This window comes from Muntiacus reevesi, chromosome 10 (assembly GCF_963930625.1).
Source record: "Muntiacus reevesi chromosome 10, mMunRee1.1, whole genome shotgun sequence".
In the NCBI taxonomy this organism is placed as follows: domain Eukaryota; kingdom Metazoa; phylum Chordata; class Mammalia; order Artiodactyla; family Cervidae; genus Muntiacus; species Muntiacus reevesi.
In genome coordinates, this window is record NC_089258.1 from 48,615,252 (window position 1) to 48,636,659 (window position 21,408).

The 21,408-nt window shown below is 44.0% G+C and overlaps 1 protein-coding gene across 3 annotated transcripts in view; it reads left to right on the forward strand.

Annotated features, from left to right (window-relative positions):
• Positions 1 to 21,408, forward strand: part of MCPH1 (microcephalin 1) — a 219,970-nt gene that overhangs the window by 67,474 nt on the left and 131,088 nt on the right. For 2 of the 3 annotated variants that reach the window (XM_065901536.1, XM_065901538.1), the window contains one exon: positions 434 to 596. The exons of the other annotated variant lie outside the window; for it this stretch is intronic. In XM_065901536.1, the coding sequence (XP_065757608.1) occupies positions 434 to 596 (163 nt within the window). The remainder of the gene's footprint in view (positions 1 to 433; positions 597 to 21,408) is intronic. 3 annotated transcript variants of the gene reach the window in all.

Below are 21,408 nucleotides of genomic sequence, written 5' to 3' on the forward strand. Positions count from 1 at the left end.
TTTTAATAAACAGGACCTGTAAAATCTATGTTTGACTCTTGATAAATGTTTTATTTTTAAAATAAAATAAGTGAGTATCTTGGTTCTGACAGTGCAAAAACTAGGTCCAACATGACTCAAAAGTACACACAGTGGGGTCTGGGTGTCGAGGAGGCCTGGTGCAGGGTGCTGGCAGGCCCCACTGGGCACCTGGGGAAACCGTGTTTAGCTTCAGGCCGCTGTTTTTTTAGCCACTAGAACAAACAATTGGAGTTGAGATCTGAAATTTATTTCCCCCAGATTTCAAGTTATGAATTGCAGGGCAACGAGCACCTTAGAAGTCAGTGTACATTTTTCTCTAGTTTTTTTACATTTTAGTTCATTGTAATCCCCTTGATGTTTATGCACAGGAAACACATCCAACCGCGTGTTGATTTTTCTCCCCACTTCACAGAAAGTACAGCGTGGTGATCCAGGTCGTGAACAGACTGAAGGGCTTCTCGGTGGCGCGGGAGGTGTGCGGCAGCACCACGCACGTGCTGGCTGGGAGGCCGCGCCGCACCCTGAGCGTGCTGCTGGGCATGGCACGCGGCTGCTGGATCCTGTCCTTCGAGTGGGTAAGCCTCCGCGCATGCGTGTCCCGGGTGCTCGTCCGGGCTGAGCGGTGGGCCGGTCCATGCCAATCCTGCCCTCTCTCCTTGCCCTGGTCCCTCTTGGTCCTCGCCTCCTGATGGTCCCCAGGAGGACAAGCAGGTAGGTTTCTAGGTAAAGAGCTCACGGCCACGAGCAGGTGTAAGATTAGTGCAGACTCGGAATGAGAACGCCCAGTGCACATTCTCACAGCAAATGCACTTTCTTCTGTGCTTGACCAAAATTAATGTGACCTATGTGAGCGATGGTTTAAAAAGCCAACGGAATTCCGTGATTGTTTTCACAGATGGGTCTACTTATTGAGAGACATGTTCGTTTAATCCCGTTTGGATATGTTATTATATATACATGTCTATCTTTAATATTACTTGTCCTTATTTCTGTGTATTAAATGCAGAATTTGAGGTTTGTTTTTTTAGGTTCTTTTTTTTTCTTTCATTATTCTTGAAATTGAAATTGTTTCTTACTCTTTCTATTTTTACTTTGACCACAACCCGGGGTCACTCCAAGGCATTACTGTCTGATGAGGGTAGCATTATTTGTTACTTGCGTCACTATTTTACATCTGCTAAGTATCCAGCCTCCCTTCTGCTCCCCCTAAGCATGTGTTACACTGCTGTTGTTTAGTCACTAAGTCACGCCGATTATTTTGTAACCTCGTGGACTGTAGCCCACCAGGCTCCTCTGTCCATGTAGCTTCCCAGGCAAGAATACCAGAGTGGGTTGCTATTTCCTTCTCCAGGAGATCTTCCCAACCCAGGGATCAAACCTGCATCTCCTACATTGCAGGCAGATTCTTTGCCACTGAGCCACCTGAGAATGCTATGTTAATTTAAACCGGTAGAATTATAATATGCAAATAAACAGCAGATATATTTTCAAGTTCATCTGTGGTCTTTTTCCCTTGTTATGATTTAATCCGCATCTCCCTCTGCTGCATGAGGTTTAAGATTAGTCGTTGGAGTCATGAAGTGGAAAAGGCTGGAATTCCCCCCACAAAGTGTTGTTTGTCTAGGCAACAATTAGAAATTACCTTACTTAATTATATACAAGTACCAGTCCACATTTCTTTGTATACAATGTCATTAATAGCTCCAGCCTCTGTGAATGAATATCCTGTTTGCTTTCTCTCCAATTCACAGTGTCTCTGTTTATCAGCCACCTTTTCCTTCCCTCATGTCTCAGAGGAAGACATTATCTTTTATGAGGCCAGGCAGCTGTGCTCTGTTCTGTACCAGCTTGTCCTCCTGGACCGCAGAGCCAGTGGCGGGCGCGGGTGTAAGGGCTGGCACTCGCCCTCCCCGCTGCCAGGTGCGGGAGCCCTGCCTGCGTGCCCCCGTTTTGGCCCCAAGTCCTGCCAGGGTTCCACCACCAGTCACATGAGGAAATGGAGCCGGGTGTGCATTTAACATCAGGCCTCTCTGTGGGATTAAGTGCTATCCACGAGCAAGGCGGGAAGTGAAGCATGTTATCTGATAAACTTTTGTGCTCGGACAGGGCTGCCCGCCTGGGCCTTCCTGCCCGAGGGAGGAGCCTGGCGCACGGACATAGTGAGCAGACTAAGTCTAAGAGCAGTAATGAGCCAAGAAAAGGAAATAAAAGGCATTTAGGTTATAGTGGGGAAGAGAGGGATCTACCTCTGTTCCTAGACTACATGAGAGTCTGTGTGGGCAATTGCAACAATCCACCAGAAAGCTCTCAGGACTAGTTCAGCAAATTGTTGGCAAACAAGGGTTCAGTAGTACCAGGTCAACACTAAAGATGGTGGTGGTGTTTAGTTGCTCAGTTGTGTCTGATTCTTAGCGACTCCCTGGACTGTGGCCAGGCTTCTCTGTCCATGGGATTCTCCAGGCAAAGATCCTGGAATAGGTTGTCATTTTCTCCTCCAGGGCAACTTTCCAATCCTGGGATCGAACCCAGGGCTCTTGCATTGACAGGAAGATTCTTTACCTCTGAGCCACGGGGGAAGCCCCAGCATTGACATATTTAAGTTTAAATCTAACAGAATAGGATGTGCAGACTCTGTGGCCTGGAAGATTGGAAACAGCAGAGACATATCGTGCGCAAGGACTGGAAGACTCTGTGGTTAAAAGACCCTCTCCCCTAAAGTGCTCTGCAGATTTGATGCATTCCTGCTCCCACTCACAGAGTGCTCTGACGACGCGCAGGCTGACTCTTAGATGTGAGCGTGGAGAGCAGGGGACAGCCTGGCTGGAGCGGTTTAGAAAGTGAAGACAGACTGAAGGCACTGCCCGCAGGGTCCGTGGTGCTGTTAGTGTCCCTTGGCCGTGTTAAATCACTACAAATTTAGAGGCTGACCCCCTCTCCCCCGACCTGTCTTCTCACAGTCTCCGAGGTCAGCAGTCTGCATAGGCTTCCCGGGCTCACGGCCAGGTATTGTGGGGCTGTGTCCCTGCTGGAGGCCCCGGAAGAACTGCTTCCTGCCCTCTTCAGCTTCTGCAGGCCGCCCACGGCCCGTGGCTCGTGGCCCCTTCCAGCCCTGATGTCACCAGCCTCTGCTTCCCTGGCCACGTCTCTGACTTCCTGTCTCCATCATTCATTTACTGGGACCCTCGTGGTCTCTCGGAGCCCACGGGGACAATCCAGAGCGCCTCCCATCTCGAGGTCAGTGTCGCCGCACCGGTAAAGCACCGGTCTCCGCGGCAGGTCACAGACCCCGGGACTTCTCCATGGATAGCTGCAGGGCCCTTCTTCTGCCTGCTCTCACAGTAATGCCGATGCGTTATTTCCATAAGGGCTGCATAACACTACTGTATCCCTGGCTGATGACTTTTAATTGATTTGAATTGTATAAGGGCGGGCTTTCCAAAAGTCTAGAAAGACCCAGAAGGAGGAAGGCCATATGAAGATGCCGAGCTTGGTGTGATGCGTCTGCACGCTGAGGAGCCCGAGACTTCAGGGAGCTCCAGGAGGAGGATGCCTGGGCCAGGTTCTCCCTCAGAGGTCTCCCTCCCACCCCCCCGGAAGGGGTCCTGTCTGTACCTCCATGTGGGACTTCTCATCTTCAGAGCAGGGTTTGGGCATTGTACACAAGGAGGCAGACCGGTCAGACATACAGCTCACTGAGAAAAAGTTAGAGAGGAGCTGCTCACAGAAAGAGCAGAGCAGGTCACCTGGGCCTCCAGCATCCCCAGGCTGCCCATGTTCTTCCTGACGCAGAGCGCACCCACGGTGCTGGCCCAGAGCGAGGCTGAGCCGTGGGAGGGTCGGGGGTGGTAGGCCCCCAGATGCGCGCAAAGGCAGGACAGGGGCGGGGCTGTGCTAGTGCCGCAGCCGGGAGCCTGCCTCAGTCAGGGTCTAAACACTCGCAAGACAGTGCAGGACAGCATTCTGTTAGCATTTTAAGCAGCACATTTTACCTGCCAGGGTAATGATTTCAGGGCTTCCCTGGGGCTCAGATGATAAAGAATCTACTTGCAATGTGGGAGGTCTGGGTTCGATCCCTGGGTTGGGAAGAACCCCTGGAGGAGGGCATGGCAAGCCACTCCAGGATTTTTGCTTGGAGAATCCCATGGACAGAGGAGCCTGGTGGGCTACGGTCCATCGGGTCACAAAGAGTCAGACACGACTAAGTGACTAAGCACAGCGCACGTAATGATTTCAAATAGTGGTAAAGCAGTTTCTTCAAAATTTAATAGAATTTTGCCCTTATTAAGCCACTAATTAAGCCACCAGTTCTTCTGGAAGATAGGATTTCTGACAGGTTTATATATTTCACTTGTCTAGTATCTCATACATCCAATGCCTTCTACTAAGAAGACTGGAATACACAGGTAGCTGTTTAGAGGGAGGGGAAAATGCAGTTTCATTGTACGTCTGTACACACATGTAAATCCATATGTGCTTTCTCTGTGTGGAGGGTCCCATCAGTTTCCCCTAAAGAATAATCAGTACAGGACAGTGAAATGGTGAGCTACCCTGCTGCTCCCAGATTGGAGAGCTTAAGTTAATCATCCCCAGAGAAAATGGTACATCATGTGAATTGCCAGGCTGGATGAAGCCCAAGTTGCCGTCATGATTGCCAGGAGAAATGTCAACAACCTCAGATACACAGATGACCCACCCTTATTGCAGAAAGAGAAAAAGAAGCTCTTGATGAAAGTGAAAGAGGAGAGTGAAAAAGGAGGCTTGAATCTCAACATTCAAAAAACTAAGATCATGGCATCTGGTCCCATCACTTCATGGCAAAGAGATGGGGAAACAATGGAAATAGAGACTGACTTATTTTTCTCGGCTCCAAAATCACTGAGGATGGTGACTGCAGCCGTGAAATTAAAAGATGCCTGCTCCTGGGAAGAAAAGCTATGACGAACCTAGTCAGCATATTAAAAAACAGAGACATTTTGCTGACAAAGATCTGTCATAGTGAAAGCTGTGGTTTTCCATGTACAGATGTGAGAGCTGGACCCTAAAGAAGGCTGAGCATCAAAAAATTGATGCTTTTGAACTGTGGTGTTGGAAAAGACTTGAGAGTCCCTTGGACTGCAGGGAGATCCAACCAGTCAGTCCTAAAGGAGATCAGTCCTGAATATTCATTGGAAGTTCTGACACTGAAGCTGAAACTCCAATACTTTGGCTACCTGATGCAAAGAACTGATTCATTGGAAAAAAGACCCTGATGCTGGGAAAGATTGAGGGCAGGAGGAGAAGGGGACAACAGAGGATGAGATGGTTGGATGGCATCACTGACTCAATGGACATGAGTTTGAGCAAGCTCTGGGAGATGGTGAAGGACAGGGAAGCCTGGTGTGCTGCCGTCCATGCGGTCACAGAGTCGGACATGACTTAGTGATGAACAACAAAGAAAAATGAGACAGAGGCTGCTGAGCCACCCAGGTACCGGGAACCTTTCCCGCTGGGCAGCCTTAGGGAAGATGTCCCATCTCCCTGAGCTGCGGCTCCTCTTCTGTAAGACACACTCAGTGACAGGATGTCGTTCATTGGATCACTTGAAAGCTAAGAGTTAAAGATATGCATTGCTCCTCGGGGCAGCTGACAAAAAGTAGGGATTTAACACGTTAGCCTTAACAACAGAAATAACTTAGTAATCCCCCCGCAAGAACTGTATAAATCAACTGCTACATCCTGTCCCCATAGCCTCATATAGGGAAAGAGTACATTAACCCTAGAATTGACCACAGGCACTTGCTCTGGACAAGTGAGTACTTGGTTGAAGACCCATCTGGCCCACGGCTGGTCCTGGGCACCATCCACAAAGGCTGGTCAGCACTCTTGGCGCTCACAGGAGAGACCCCGGGGGTCTGGAGGATTCCATGAGGGAGGCCGGAAACGAGGATCGTCTGGGTGAATGGGGCGGGGACGGGGGGCGTCCTCGCAGGGACCCAAGACTAGCATGTTTCCTGATCCAGAGGCCGACCGGAGGATTTCAGTGTGCTTGAGAGCCCACTTCCCCTGAAGGCACTGTGGTACTAATCTTCAGTATTTTAATCTTCTCCAGAACCTTCAGGGTACTGTTCCTCCAAGCGGTCGCTCTCAGGTTCCAAAGATAGTTTTGGAATTCGTGTCTATGCAAACAGCTTCCCAACGATGTGCAAACCCTCCCTACTCGTGGAAAACACCAACCCCTGGGAAAGCGAAAAGCACAGGATACACTGCGGCTTAAAGAAAAATGCCTGGTCATGTAATTGTGATGACTCAAAGGTCTCCTCTAGTGGGGGAGGAGGGGGCAGGGTGTGCCATGTTCATTGATGCCTACAGATCAAGGCCTTGGAAACACCATAGACCTGAGCTGAACTGCTTTCCCTGTCCAGCTCCATCTTAAATAAGACAGACATGCTTCCTGCTCCTTGAATGGCCTCCTCTGATTTGTAAGAAAAATTCAGTCAAACAAGTGTGATAAGCTGTTCTGAGAGACAGAAGTCGCCCCTGCTGTTTACAGAGCCACACGGGCTAGTTTCTAACGCTCAACGCACAGCACAACTTTCGACTGCGACTTGTTTGTGACTCTGGACAGGAGCTTCGCAGGTGGCGGCTTCTGTTGGGGTCAGTGTTGAAGAATCCACACGCTTAGTTGAAGAATCTCATATCTTTGTGTGAAAGGAGCGACTCTCTCCCTGTGGTCTGCCTCCTTTCTGCTTGTCCCCAATGCAATTTGGGGGATTCTTAAAATATTCCTTTTGGCGAGTGCTATCAACTCTCCTCCAAGAAAAACATCACTGGGAATGTTTTTATTTCAGGGTTTGTGTGGTATTCTCTGGAAATTTTTTGTAAAGGAGAATTCTAGCAGCTCTTTAAAATTAGTTGGTTGTATGCGGCCCGGTTAGTCATATCCAAAAAATTATGGTGATTTTATAACACAATTCAGTTTGGATTTTTACTTAATCTTTTGTGTGTGTGTGTGAGAGAGAGAGAAAACCATGTTGGCAACTTCAGCTTGTTTACAGCAATTCCTATTTCCACTGTTCACTCTGCTGTTTTCAGCAAAGCAAGTAACTTTTTTCCTGCGTCATGATCGAGTTGTCTGTCAGAAACATAGAAATGTAGGCCTGTGTCCTGTTCAAGAGGGACAGGAAGTAACACAAAAGAGAAAGAGAGAAATCAGTTTTACCAGAGTGTCCCTTTGCACTAGTTTGTTGTATTTTGTTCACATGTGGGACTCCTCGAATTCTCCAGAATAATCGTCTTTCACTTATTAGGTGCCTGCCTCACTCTTCCTGGCATTACCTGAATTCTGCCCCGCCTGCTTGCCCTCTGTCCCAGGAGGGGAGGACCCGCGACTTCTCCTGTCTGCTTCCAGTACACGCTGCTCTGTCCCCCTTTCAGAGACACACACAGGAGTGACTCAGCCTCTGTGTTCAGGTTAGAAAGTGTTGATTCTGACTGCTTTTGAATAAAGCTAGATGGGAACTCTTAAAGCTAAATCTCTTATAAATGCAAATTCAGGGCTTAGAAGCTTAAGCAGTCTTGCAGCCAAAATTCAAGGCAGTTTGAGTCTTCACAGAAGAGTAGAGAAACACTTCATGGTCAAGTGTTTCATAAACCAAACATGATGTCTTGGCGGGTCCATTGTCTTGAAATACGGTGATTCCGTTTGGGCTTTTCCACACTGACCTCAGTAAGTGGTGCATCTAAGAGGTTCACGTTATTAGGGTGAGCGCAGAGTCAACTGTCTGAAGTAGAATGAAACGTAGTCCCTGCAGCCCGTGCCTGTCCTGTCGCTCAGAAGATGCTTAGTCACCCTCCTGAGATCACAGCCAGTGCTGAAACCAGTCTGGAATCCCGCCTTTTCCCTGGTACATCCCTGCCCTCCCGAGACTGCTCAGGAGGAATCCATCCTGAAGCTGTTTTCTCTCTTCTTTATAAACCTGAAGTGAGTGGATTAACTCTGAGTTGTTTTTAGACAGAATGTACTTTGTGCAGTGTGCCTGTGGCCATAGTTTCTGGGCTGTTGTCCTGCCTTCTCTAGCAAACGTTTATTGGCCTCAAGGCGCTGACGATGTGACAGCTCCAACTCAGGTCTTCACATCTTCCTTGGTTTGATTCCAAAGTCATTTTGACTCTGCCAGAGATTATATTTTGATGAAGTATTTACATTTTAAAAATCGTTTTCACAGCCTCTGTCTCCTGGATCCTGTGGGATGGTAAACATTGTTGTGTTTAGTGGTGGACACACAAGGAAAAGTAGCCCTTCTGACTTGGATATCAGGATTTAATCTTTGAAACAGTCTTGATAAAGATACTACCCTAAGGCGCTGGGTAGAAGCAGTCATCTCAGAGCACACCCACTCTGACATTTTTTGTTGTTAAAATAATAGATTTTGTGTGAGGACAGACGCGGAGCCTGCCTCCCTGCTCCTTTCCCTCTGGTTCCTGCAGAGTGCCCGGCCCCTCCTCTGGGGCCCCGGGAAGTGGCGGCCTGCAGAACTCCGGTACCCTCTCAGCCCGCTGGGTGTGTCCATCCCACCCTGGAGGAGCGGGCTTGCCCTGCTCTGCAGCCTCACCACTGTGGACAGATGTGGAAAGGAGACCTGTCCGCTTTTTGTTGTTCAGTCGCTAAGCTGTGTCCACCTCTTTGCGACCCCATGGACTGCAGCACGCCAGTCTTCTCTGTCCTTCGCTGCCTCCCAAAGTTTCCTCAGACTTGCGTCCATTGATTCCGTGATGCCATCCAACCATCTCATCCTTTGTTGCCCCTGTCTCCTCCTGCCTTCAATCTTTCTCAGCATCAGGGTCTTTAGCAATGAGTCAGTTCTTCATATCTTGTGGCCTAAGTATGAAGGGGGTAGGGGGGATACCAAATTAAGGTTCTGTATGTTAAAGCAGGTTCTGTATGTATTCTGCAAGCAGTGTAAATGCATAAGGCTACACGTGAGAAAGACCCAGTGACTCCATCCTGTTTAGTGTCCATCCGTTTCAAAACATGGCCTTCAGGGCTCTCACTGTTTCTATTTTATTTTGCTTAACTTGGGGCAACCAAGCAGAAATGCCAGCTCTTAACTTTCCCGAACCTCAAATTATCTCTTGCTTGCTCTATGCTTGAGAATTCTAGGATCTCCACTTGGTTCCTGTAGAACTGAATCTCAAATTCAAAGCTCAGTTTCAGAAAAAGCTTCAGTTACACCTTAAGTTACATCTTCGTTATTTAACCTTGGCAACTTTCCGTTGAATCCCTAGACTCCTCTGTGTCTCTGGTGTCCCAAGGAAGCAGTGCTCTCCTTCAGCAGTAGCACAGAAGTCTTACCTTCAGGTTTTCACCAGAAAATGCAGCCGTGATTTCATTCTCTAGGACTTTTCGAAAATGAGGTTCAGCCTTCCATCGTCACGATATCTGTCAGTGACCTTGAGAACTCTGAACTGCCATTCTGTAAGGTTTCTGAGCTCTAACCTGAGTCACCATAGATTGCCCCAGAGCGTCCTTATTGTTCAGTCACTAGTTGGACTCTTTTGAGACCCCGTGGACTGCAGCACGCCGGGCTTCCGTGTCCCTCACCATCTCTCGGATGTAGACCCGGGCAGAGCATGAGACTTAACCTCTCTTCATCTCTGCATGAGTCTCCTCTGTGAACTGGGCTTCAGTGGGTATAGTGGCATTTTGAAAAGAGCTGATGTAAGAAAAACTAAAACCGTTGTATGACTTTCAAAACAAAATTGACAACATTTTGCTACCTGATGCTTACTATGTGTGATCCACACAATGAGTTTCTCCTAAAATTCATTGCCCTGGAAGGTTCCCTACAGACAACCTTCTCGGCTCTTTTTTACCAGAGGATAAGACATACGTAAAAGTGATTTTGCAGCTGAACTAGCAGCTTGCCTTAGATGCATGATAGATCTCCTCCTTAGTTCTTTTGAGTTGGTCTGTATTCTTTTGCAAGAACAGATATGCCGTGCTTGAATATTAGAGTTTGCATAACCTGATAATCTATCAAGCACTGGTGGTTCTCAGGGAGTCCACAGACCTGAGACACATAAACGCAGTCATGGGCTCTCGTGAAGTGGGGCAGGAGGAGGTGCTTCTGTCCTTCACAAGGTCCTTCCCGCCTTCCTCGCGGTCTGCCTGCTACGTGCCGAGTCACACAGCCTCGGAGAAGCACACCTCCACTGACTGTGTTTCCTATAGCTACTTTATTTTGGTTTCGTTGTTGTTGTTCAGTCGCTCAGTTGTATCTGACTCTTCGTGACCCCTGGACTGCAGCACGCCAGGCTCCCCTGTCCATCACCAACTCCCGGAGTTTACTCAAACTCATGTCCATTGAGTTGATGATGCCATCCAACCGTCACATCCTCTGTTGTCCCCTTCTCCTCCTGCCCTCAGTCTTCCCCAGCATCAGGGTCTTTTCCAGTTCAAAAGCATCGATTCTTCTTTATGGTCCAGCTCTCACATCCATACATGACTACTGGAAAAACCATAGCTTTGATTATAGGGAGGTTTGTTAGCAAAGTGATGATTCTGCTTTTTAACATGCCATCTGGGTTTGTCATAGTGTTTCTTCCAAGGAGCAACCATGTGTTGCTCCTTTGGTTTCACTGGGTGATAACAAAACAAGAGAGACTAATACATAAGTGTTAATTTATGCACAGGATTTTTTTCCTTTTGTTGTTGTTCAGTCATTAAGTCGTATTTGACTCTTTGCAACCCCATGGAGTGCAGCATACCAGGCCTCCCTGTCCCTCACTTTCTCCCAGAGTTCACCCAAGTTCATGTCCATTGAGTCGGTGATGTTATCCAAGCATCTCATCCTCTGCCACCCTCCTCTCCTTTTGCCTTCAATCCATGGTTGCTTTCTTGAAATAAAACATTTCATTGTTAAACTGTGAGCAGTATTTTTGGTAGTAAAACTCATGAGAGAGTTTTGGCTATACCCTGCTTGGCACAAGGGTCTAGGACCAAACAAGGGCTGTTGCAACCACGTGTGTGGTTGTTTAGTGATCACAAGCTCTCGACGATGGAGGCTGTGCCTGTCTTGTCTTACGTGGTCCAGGACTCGGGCTGGGGCATGAGGCGCAGCACTTTGTAGCAGAATGAATGAGTGAGCAGATGGGTGACTAAACATACTGTTATTTCTTTTAAAAGTCTTGGAATTTCTTCTAGCCTCTGAGCTAAAAATGTCATTTCAAAATATTGTACATCATTATACATTACAGAAGTGCCCATGTAGTTCATGTGTTTCTTGTTAAAATTCATGAAAATAAGATGACCTGATGCTCATTTAAGGAAAACTATCTTTATAACTCAAATTCACGGAAAGAACAAACAACAGTGATTGCCCTTAGTAGCCATAATATTTGGTTTATTGTCAGTGATGGTAATAATAATTTCTACTTTGTTTTCATACAGTGATGTTTCTGCTATTTATTTTAGTTACATTGGAATGTGTTATATTTATTTCTTTGTTTTCGTTTTGATAAGAAAAGTAGAGCTTGTGTTATTTATAAAGATGTTTGGACTTCACATTTAAGTACCCTGGTGAAATGCCGGGTCACCATGCTCTCTACTGAGCAGTATGTATAAAGTGGCTCATTGTGAGCAGTTAAGCTCTGAAATCCAAGAATAGCCCATTTTCATTTTCACAGCCTGGAAAAGATTGGATAAAATATAAGCAGAATAAATCTAACTTCAACGCCTGCATGTGATGTAGCCAAACATTTTTGTAAGAACGTTCAAGTACACATCAACATGTAGCTTCGTTTTTCCTCTTCTCATCTGGTATTTAGTCTCTGTTAAGTTAATATCTCTTAAAAAAGGGAGAAGAATTCTTAGCTACTTAGCACTTTATTGCTTATTTCTTTGTTTTGGTTAAATAGGTTGTGTTAAGTTTTGGGTTTCCTGCCATGCCCCCACCCCCTTTTTTGAGACAGCTGAAGCAGTGCTTTTTAAACCTTAATAATCTGTGAATCACTTGAGGGTTTCATTAAAATGCAGATTCTGACTCAGTGGGTCTGGGTCTTGGGTCCTTCATCTGCTCCCAGGTGATGTTTTGGCTGCTGGTCTCAGGACCACGTAGGGAAGAGCTGGGGCCCAGTGAGCACATGTGAGAATGGGTACATTGTTAGTCACGTAGGAAAGTAAAGGGCGTGGGGCTGCCTTGCCTTACACATGCTTTACACATGCTCAGCTTGTCAGTGTTGTGGTTCAGTCAAGTCATGTTCGACTCTTTATGACCCCAAGGACTGCAGCACGCCAGGCTTCCCTGTCCTTTACCATCTCCTGGAGCCTGCTCACACTCATGTCCATTGAGTTGGTGATGCCATCCAACCATCTCATCGTCTGTTGTCCCCTTCTCCTCCTGCCTTCAATCTTTCCCAGCATGGTTGTTAAAAGTTATACTGTTGATAGCCTCAGTGTTTCAAAGTGGAAGCTGAGACTTGAGCAGTTCTAATAGATGGCTCACAGTCCCAGTGCTTGCACATGGTGAATTTGGGGTGTGAATTCAGCTTTCCCTCCATCCACAGGCCATGGACTTCCTGGCGTCTACTTCCAGAGGTAGCCTAGAGGATATTTTGATTTTTTGCTTCCTTAAACTTTGATATATTCATTCTGTGACTGCACACCACCTCTTTGTGTTTTGAAAAGATTAATGGGTAAGGGTGAATTTTGTTCTCAGCCTTGTCATTCCCCAGCTCTGTGGTGAGTAAGGCAGGACGTGTCCAGCTAACACTCAGTCAGTACTGATTTACTGTTATTAAACAAGGTTGTTTTTTTTTTTTTTAACACCTGTTGCTAGTCTCCCTTCAAATCTTGAAACCTCGAAGCCAAATGAAAGAAGCCAGAAGGTCACATATTGTAAGATTCCTTTCATATGACAGACCTGAAAGAGGAAGGTCCTTGGACAGAAGGCTGATTAGCAGTTAACCAGGCTGGAAGAGAGAAGAGGATGAGGAGTGACCACTTAATGGGTACAGGGTGTATTCCTGGGCTGACCCAGAAGTTTCAAAACCAGAAAGAGGTGGTGATTGCCCAACAATAAACTAAATGCCACTGGGCCGGACACTTTAAAATGGTTACTTGTGTATTATGTGAATTTCACCTCAATTTTAAAATCCCATGGAAAATTGCCTCATCAAGGCAGACTACTAGACAGGCTTGTTTTTTTTTAAAGTGACTTGATGGCATTATAGAAAACATTTCTTGGTGTTCTGAGATGTGTTGGAAATAGTTTGGAGCAAGCATCGTTGCCTTGAAACTTAGCCAGTTCGGGTTGGTCTTTCCGGGAGAGCAGACCCCCTCTGTCTTCTGGCACTAACGTGTTCAGGACTTAAGCATCCTATTATATGGTTATTACAAGTTACACTGTTGTTAGCCACAGTTTTTTATTCTGAAGCTTAGTCTAGAAACAACTTTATTGCCACAGCACTTTCATTAACTCCATGGATATTTTTGTAATCTATAATAATGTATAGTATTTTCATATGATAATAAGGTTAACTAACTTGTCTCTTACCACAAACCTATAAAGAGATGGGCATTGGTTTAACCCACTTGCCTGAGTTCTGTGTTAAACAGTACATGATACTGTCTCTTTGTGGAAAAAAAGCATAAATATCATTATTCTTTCTAGAAAAAATCAAAGCAATAGATCCGGTAGCAAATTCTCTTAAGGTTTTATTGTTTGAGGAAAATCAATTACTCTTATAACTGAGGCAAAGAATATATGAGATCTGATGAGGAAAATGTAATTTTATTTTTATAGTTCTATTATTAGCTTAAAATTTTAAAAATTAGCAGTGACAAGTTTTGTTATTCTTGGATAGGAAAGAAGAAGTTTGCAAATGCTGAATATATGTTTCTATGTCTCCACAGACTCTCACAACAAAGGGTTGTGTTTTTTTTTTAACCCCAGTTGATATGGGGGAAGGATTGTTGTTGTTTTCCAATTGCTTAGTCATGTCCAGCTCTTTGCGACCCCATGGACTGCAGCATGCCAGTCTTCCCTATCCTTCACAATCTCCCAGAGTTTGCTCATTTCATGTCCATCGAGTCAGTGATGCCATCCAACCGTGTCTCCCAGCATCAAGGTATTTTCCAGTGAGTCGGCTCTTGGCATCAGGTGGCCAAAGTGTTGGAGCTTCAGCATCAGTCCTTCCAGTTCAGGACTGATTTCCTTTAGGAGGGACTGGTTGGATCTCCTTGCAGTCCAAGAGACTCTCAAGAGTCTTCTCCAGCACCACAGTTTGAAAGCATCAATTCTTCAGCATTCAACCCTCTTTATGGTCTAACTCTCACATCGGTACATGACTACTGGAGATGGAAGGGCAGAAAGTATCATTTCTTTTCAATAATTAAAGGAGAAAATACATATACTTTCAACCTGTTTGGAATCAACTAGATTCCCTTGGATAAAATCTGTGGCACAAGTTTATAAGCCATCACATTTGAATTTTAATTACTTAATTGACATTTTATACAATATGAAGTTCTTTGTAGTCAAAGAGTATTGTTGACTTTTCCCACAGAGAAGACACCCCCCCCTTTTTTCCCTTAGCTGCTATGTTCACACTATGTTCTTAGTCCCAAAATGCAGTTGAATTTAACAGTTGTGTATGGTAGGTGGTATGGTCTGGAGACAAGTCCAAAAACAATGGTTGATTAGCCTGGCTATTTAGAAACTGGGAATAAACAATATTACAATTACACTAAGACATTGTGAATGTTAATAAATGGTTTCAACCCAATTAGTAATGCTCTCAAATAAGTTAAATCAGCTTCCTATTGTAGTTGTGGTTATTAACACCAGCAGTGAATCATCTGGAATCATTCAGTTTTTCATGTGGAACCTAAAATCCCTCTCACAATTTGCTTTTCTTTCACCCTGACCTTCTCAAATCTCTTATACATGGAAATAACTGTTGTTTTCCCTCTTTTTTTTTTTGAGATGCAAAATATTAAGGATAACTTGTTTAGTGTCTTTGCTTGTTAAATACTCTGAATAAATTAATATTTAAGACTACTGAAGAAACTTTTTTAAACAGTTAAACTATTAAGAAATTAAAGTGAATGTTACCCTGCTGTCTCAGTGGTAAAGAATCTGCCTGCCAACGCAGGAGTTGTTGTTTAGTCACCAAATCATGTCCGACTCTTCAAGACCCCATGGACTGCATCATAGCAGGCTTCCCTGTCCCTCACCATCTCCCAGAGTTGGCCCTAGTTCATGTTCATTGAATTGGTGATCCATCCAACCATCTCATCCTCTAATGCCCTCTTCTGCCTTCAGTCTTTCCCAGCATCAGGGTCTTTTCCAATGAGTCAGCTGTTCGCATCAGGCAGTCAAAGTATGGGAGCTTCAGCGTCAGTCCTTCCAATCAGCGTTCACAGTTGATTTCCTTTAAGGTTCACTGGTTTGATCTCCTTGTTGTCCAGGGGACTTTGAAGAAACTTCTCCAACACCACAGTTTGAAAGCATCAGTTCTTCGGTACTCTGCCTTCTTTATGGTCCAGTTCTCACATCCATACTTGACTACTAGAAAGAACTTAGCCTTGACTCTATGGACCTTTGTCAGCAAAGTGATGTCTTTGTTTTTAACACACTGTCTAGGTCTGTCATAGCTTTCCTGCCAAGAAGCAGCCGTCTTCTGATTTCATGGCTGCAGTCACCATCTGCGATGATTTTAGAGCCCAAGAAGAGGAAATCTGTCACTGCTTCCACTTTTTCCCCCTCTATTTGCCATGAAGCGATGAGACCGGATGCCATGATCTTACATTTTTTAATACTGAGTTTTAAGCCAGTTTTTTCACTCTCCTCTTTCACCCGCATCAAGAGGTTCTTTAGTTCTTCTTCACTTTCTACCATTAGAGTAGCATCATCCGCATGTCTGAGGTTGTTGATAATTCTCTCAGCAGTCTTGATTCCAGCTTGTAATTCATCCAGCCCGGCATTTCACATGATGTGCTCTGTGTGTAAGTTAAATAAACAGGTGACAGTAAACAGCCTAGTTGTACTCCTTTCTCAATCCTGAACCAATTAGTTGTTCCATAGAAGGTTCTAACTGTTGCTTCCTTACCTGCATAAAAGTTTCTCAGGAGACAGGTAAGTAGGTCGGGTGTTCTCTTTAAGAGTTTTCCACAGTTTGTCATGATCCACAGAATGAAAGACTTTAGCATAGTCATTGAAACAGAAGTAGATGTTTTTCTGGAATTCTATTGCTTTCTCTCTGATGCAGTGAATGCTGGCAATTTGATCTCTGGTTCTTCTGCCTTTTCTAAACCCAGCTTGAACATCTTTAAGTTCTCAGTTCACATATGCTGAAGCCTAGCATGCAGGATTTTGAGCATAACCTTTCTAGCATGAGAGATGTGTGTGACTCTCCAGTGGTTAGCACATTCTTTAGTACTGCCCTTCTTGGGAATTAGGGTGAGAATTGACCTTTTCCAGTCCTTTGGCCACTGCTGGGTTTTACAGATTTGCTGACATATTTGAGTACAGCACTTTGATGTGTGTGTGCATGTGCTCAGTCGTGTCTGACTCTTTTCCATCCCAGGAACCACCAGACTCCTCAGTCCATAGAATTTTCCAGGCAAGAATACTGGAATGGGTTGCCATTTCCTACTCCAGGGGATCTTCCAGACCCAGAAATCAAACCTGTGTCTCTTGTGTCTTCTGCATTGGTGGGTGTGTTCCTTACCACTGCGCCACCTGAGGAGCACTTTGATAGCATTATCTTTTAGGATTTTAAATAGCTTTGCTGGAATTCCATCACCTCCATTAGCTTAATTGTCTGCTGTGCTTACTAAGGCCCACTTGTCTTCACACTGGGTCTTCATAGAATTGATCAGCTTCCGCTTCTTTGGCATCGGCTTGACTTGAATTACTGTGATGTTTAATGTTTTGCCTTGGAAAAGAACCAAGGTCATTCTTGTCATTTTTGAGGTTGCACCCAAGTACTGAATTTTGGGCTTTTTTGTTGATTATGAGGGATTGTAAGGGATTTTTGCCTAGTAGTAGATATAATGGTCATCTGAATTAAATTTGCCCATTTCTGTCCATTTTAGCTCACTGATTGCTAAGATGTTGATGTTACTCTTGCCATCTCCTGCCTGACCATGTCCAGTTTACCCTGATTCATGGACCCAACATTCCAGGATCCCGTGCAGTACTGTTCTTTACAGGATCAGATTTTACTTTGATCACCAGACATACCCACAGCTGAATGTCGTTTCTGCTTTGGCCCAGCCACTTCATTCTCTCTGGAGCTATGAGTAGTTGTTCTCTGCTCTTCCCCAGTAGCGCATTGGACACCTTCTGAATTGGAGGACTCATCTTTGTGTCATATGTTTTTGCCTTTTTATACAGCTCATGGGGTTCTCATGGCAAGTATACTGGAGTGGTTTGCCATTCCCTCTTCCAGTGCGTCACGTTTCGTCAGAACTCTCCACTATGACCCTTCTGTCTCGAGTGGCCCTGTAGAGCATGACTCATAGCTTCACTGAGTTATGCAAGCCTTTTTCATCACAGCAAGGCTGTGATCCATGAAGGGGCAATGCAGGAGATGCAGTTTCAATCCCTGGCTCAAGAAAATCCCCTGGAGAAGGATATGACAACCCACGCCAGTTTTCTTGCCTGGGAAATCCCATGGACAGAGGAGCCTAGCAGGATGCAGCCTCTGGGGTCGCAAGACTCAGACATGACTTAGTCATTAAACAACCAAGTGAATGTTTAAGAAAATTAGTTTATTTGGTTCTGATCCAGAAAGTGGCATTTAGTTCTTTTGATCCTTCAGAATGTTCTAATTATTTTATGGGGAATAGAAAATTGAAAAACCTAATAAAAGCTGTGATAACTAGCCAGCACCAGTACCAAATAAGAATAGGCAGCAGTTTTTTTACTTTAAAAAAACCTTGTGCTTTCCATAGACAATTAATTTATATTCACGAATAATTTGGGTGTATGCTATCATAATAAACCAAATTAATCTGCCTCACAAAGTTTTCCAGGCAACGTTAATGCTCTCACTGCTCCTCTTCTGCATTGTATTGAAGGTTCTAACCAGTGCAAGAAGGGAAGAAAAAGTATGCACACAGATTGAGAAAGAAAGAAAGAAAACTGTCTATTTACATAAGTCTGGAGAAGGAAATGGCAATCCACTCCAATATTCTTGCCTAGAAAATCCCATGGACAGAGGAGCCTGGTGGGCTGCTGTCCATAGGGTAGCACAGAGTTGGACACAACTGAAGCAACTTAATATGCATGCATGCACTGGAGAAGGAAATGGCAACCCACTCCAGTGTTCTTGCCTGGAGAATCCCAGGGACAGAGGAGCCTGGAGGGCTGCCGTCTATGGGGTTGCAGAGTCGGACACGACTGCAGCGACTTAGCAGCAGCAGTATTTACATAAGACATGATTGTTTACATAGAAAATATGAACCTGTCTACAGAAAAAATCCTACAGCTAGTAAGTTGAGTTAAGAAAGATTACAGCTTACAAAGTCAGTATACAAAATTTGGTTGTATTTCTGTTTACTAGCTATGAACACCTGGAATTCCAGTTTTTTTTTAAATGCCATTTATATTAGCAACCCCAGAAGTTGAAATATTTAGCTAAGTCTCACAGAATATTTGCAGAATCTGTATACTGAAAAGTACAAAACACTTAGGAAAAAAATTTTAAAAGACCTAAATAAAAGGTAATAGATACTATGTTTTTGAATTGGGAAGCTCAATTATTTTTTAACTCGTCATTTCTCCTTATTTTAAACTATAGAATCAACTCAGTTCTAGTTACAAGTCCATCAGGATGTTTTTGTAGACATTGACAAACTGGTTCTGGGTGCAGCACACTTTTGTAAGAGAAGAGCTAAGTTGGAGGCTTACACGTTAGAGGCGTCTAGTGAAGTGAAAGTCGCTCCGTTGTGTCTGACTCTTTGCAACCCCACGGGCTATACAGGAGTCTAGGTGACTGGCAAAGAACTCTTTGTACTCTTTTGGCAGTTCTTTCGTAAGGGTAAAATTACCCCAAATAAAATGTTTTCAAGATCAAATGTAATTTATGAGGCCTCTAATAGAAATTGCACTCCTTCCATGTTGTCTTCCGGCCCAGATTCTCTCCTAAAATATCCTTCTGATATTTTATTTACATATTTCTAAATAAAATGCTTTTCCTGGGTTTGGTTTTTTTTCCTCATAGACGTCCTCTATGGAAGATTAAAATATGACTGTACAGTGTTCGCTGTGACATACACGTCCCCTCCCCATCTACCCAGTATGGTCTGATTTTTCTTTACCACGTTATATATGTGTATAAATACACACTCATTCACATCTACATACACACAGATGGCTATGTGAATGCTGTTTAAGCTGAGCCATACTATGTACCGTGATTCTATTTTGTTTCTGGTAATCTTTGTTTTTCTGAAGCTAATCATTGACAGTCATTAAGCTAGTCACTGACAGTCATTTTCGTTACTTAGTTTTTTGGGTTTTTTTTCTATGTGCCTACCACTAACTCACTGCAAAAATTTCTAAAAGCATTTTAGTTTTTTCTCCACAATTGTCTGCACACCAGATAATCTTCCAGTCCTGTCTGTTTTTCTTGGGGTTCCCACCCCTGAATCCCTTTGTTCTTCTGCTCCCCTTGAGACTGGTTCTCCCCTTGGTCTCCCGAGAAGCTGGTATCCTGGGACTTCCCATCACTGTCATCCAAGGAATTCCCTTTGGTTTGTTTTGTTCTCTGTTTTCATACTAGAGGCTTTTCTCCAATGAGGAGAAAGTCATGTTTAATAAAGAACTGAAAACCTGATTGAAATCCTGTTTGCCTGAGTGTGTGAATCTTCTGATAAGGTGGAGGTGTCTGACAGAGGGAAGTCTACGTGCCATTATCTATATCTCTTTTTTTCTCTGAGCTGATTTGTTTCCCAGACAAATCATGGTTCTGTGCTCATGTTTTGAGGTGAGGACTCTGCTGTAGAAGTTGTCCCTACTTCTCACCACTGCTCCCAGAAGTCTGTCTGCTTTTTGTCCTAGTCCAGAAGAGGGTGGGCAGGAGGTAGTTTTCTCTTTCTCGTTCTGTTCTGCATTGCATTTTCACAGGTTGCTAGTACCACTTTCCCTGCCTTCCTGGTAATCTGTGGAAGGAATTTAATGCTGACTCCCTTTCTGGACATTTAAGCTTGAACTTTCTTTGCTCTTCCAAGTCAGTTACCACTTATCCACCTGCTTCGCAACTTCAAAGCATCATCATGTTTTAATCTGCCTTTTTCCCCATTCCTCTTAGTTCCATTGTTTTAGTTGAGGCTTATGATATGGTGAAAATAAGTTATGCTCACTTTGCTTTGTTTAATCGTAGTAGGCTTCATTTTCTTCCTTGTGTCTGATGCTCTTTTTGACCTGCATTTAATCTCAGAGCTATTGTTTGACTTGGGTTCACTCTAGTTACACTCCTCACCCTGTTCAAATGATGCTATAAAATGAGAAAACCATTTGGGTTTTGCCTGGTATGGAATTAATTGCAAAGTCAGTCCTACATTATGGGAATCTCTCTCATCATTAACTATTAATCTAATAATAGAGCAAGAAAATGGGTCCTATTTAAATTCATCAACAGGGTTCAAGTTTTATGAGTAATAATTTTTAAAATGTTAGAAATATGTTCATTTGCAGTGGATGCTGAAATAACTCAGCCCTCATTTTAAGGGCTGTATTCATGGGATTTGGTCCTCTGTATTCATGCAGCCCCATTCTTGCTTTAGATAGCTTCTCGATTATTTTCATTCTTTTCATGTATATTATGAGAAATATATGCCCAGTTAACCTTTTATTTGTTTATTTAGTACTGACTTTATTTATTTAATATTTTTATTTATTTATTTGCTCTGGGTCTTAGTTGCTGCACATATGATCTTCACTTTTCCTTGCGGCAAGCAGAATCTTTAGTTGCAGCATGCTAACTCTTAGTTGTGACATGTGGGATCTCGTTACCTGACCAAGGATCAAACCCAGGGAGCTTGGAGTCTTAGCCACTGAACAACCAGGGAAGTCCCTAACCTTTTGTTTTTAACTAAACTTGCAGCCTTGACTGCATTTTACAGAGTAGATTTTCCTTCTTTTGAATACTCTACTAAGGTAAAGAAAAATCTAGCTAATGAAAACACTAAAGCAAAAAATTTACACTCTTAAAAAAAAAGTACACTCTGATTTGATGATTTCATTACAATCAAATTAATGTTTTCTGCTATCTCTGTACAATACTCATTCCTTGGACGCCTACATAGATTAAATTTATTAATTCACTCACCAAAATGCTACTGTAGATGGTTTTATTTTCAAAATATTTAGAAAGGGATAGATTCAGAGAACGTAAATT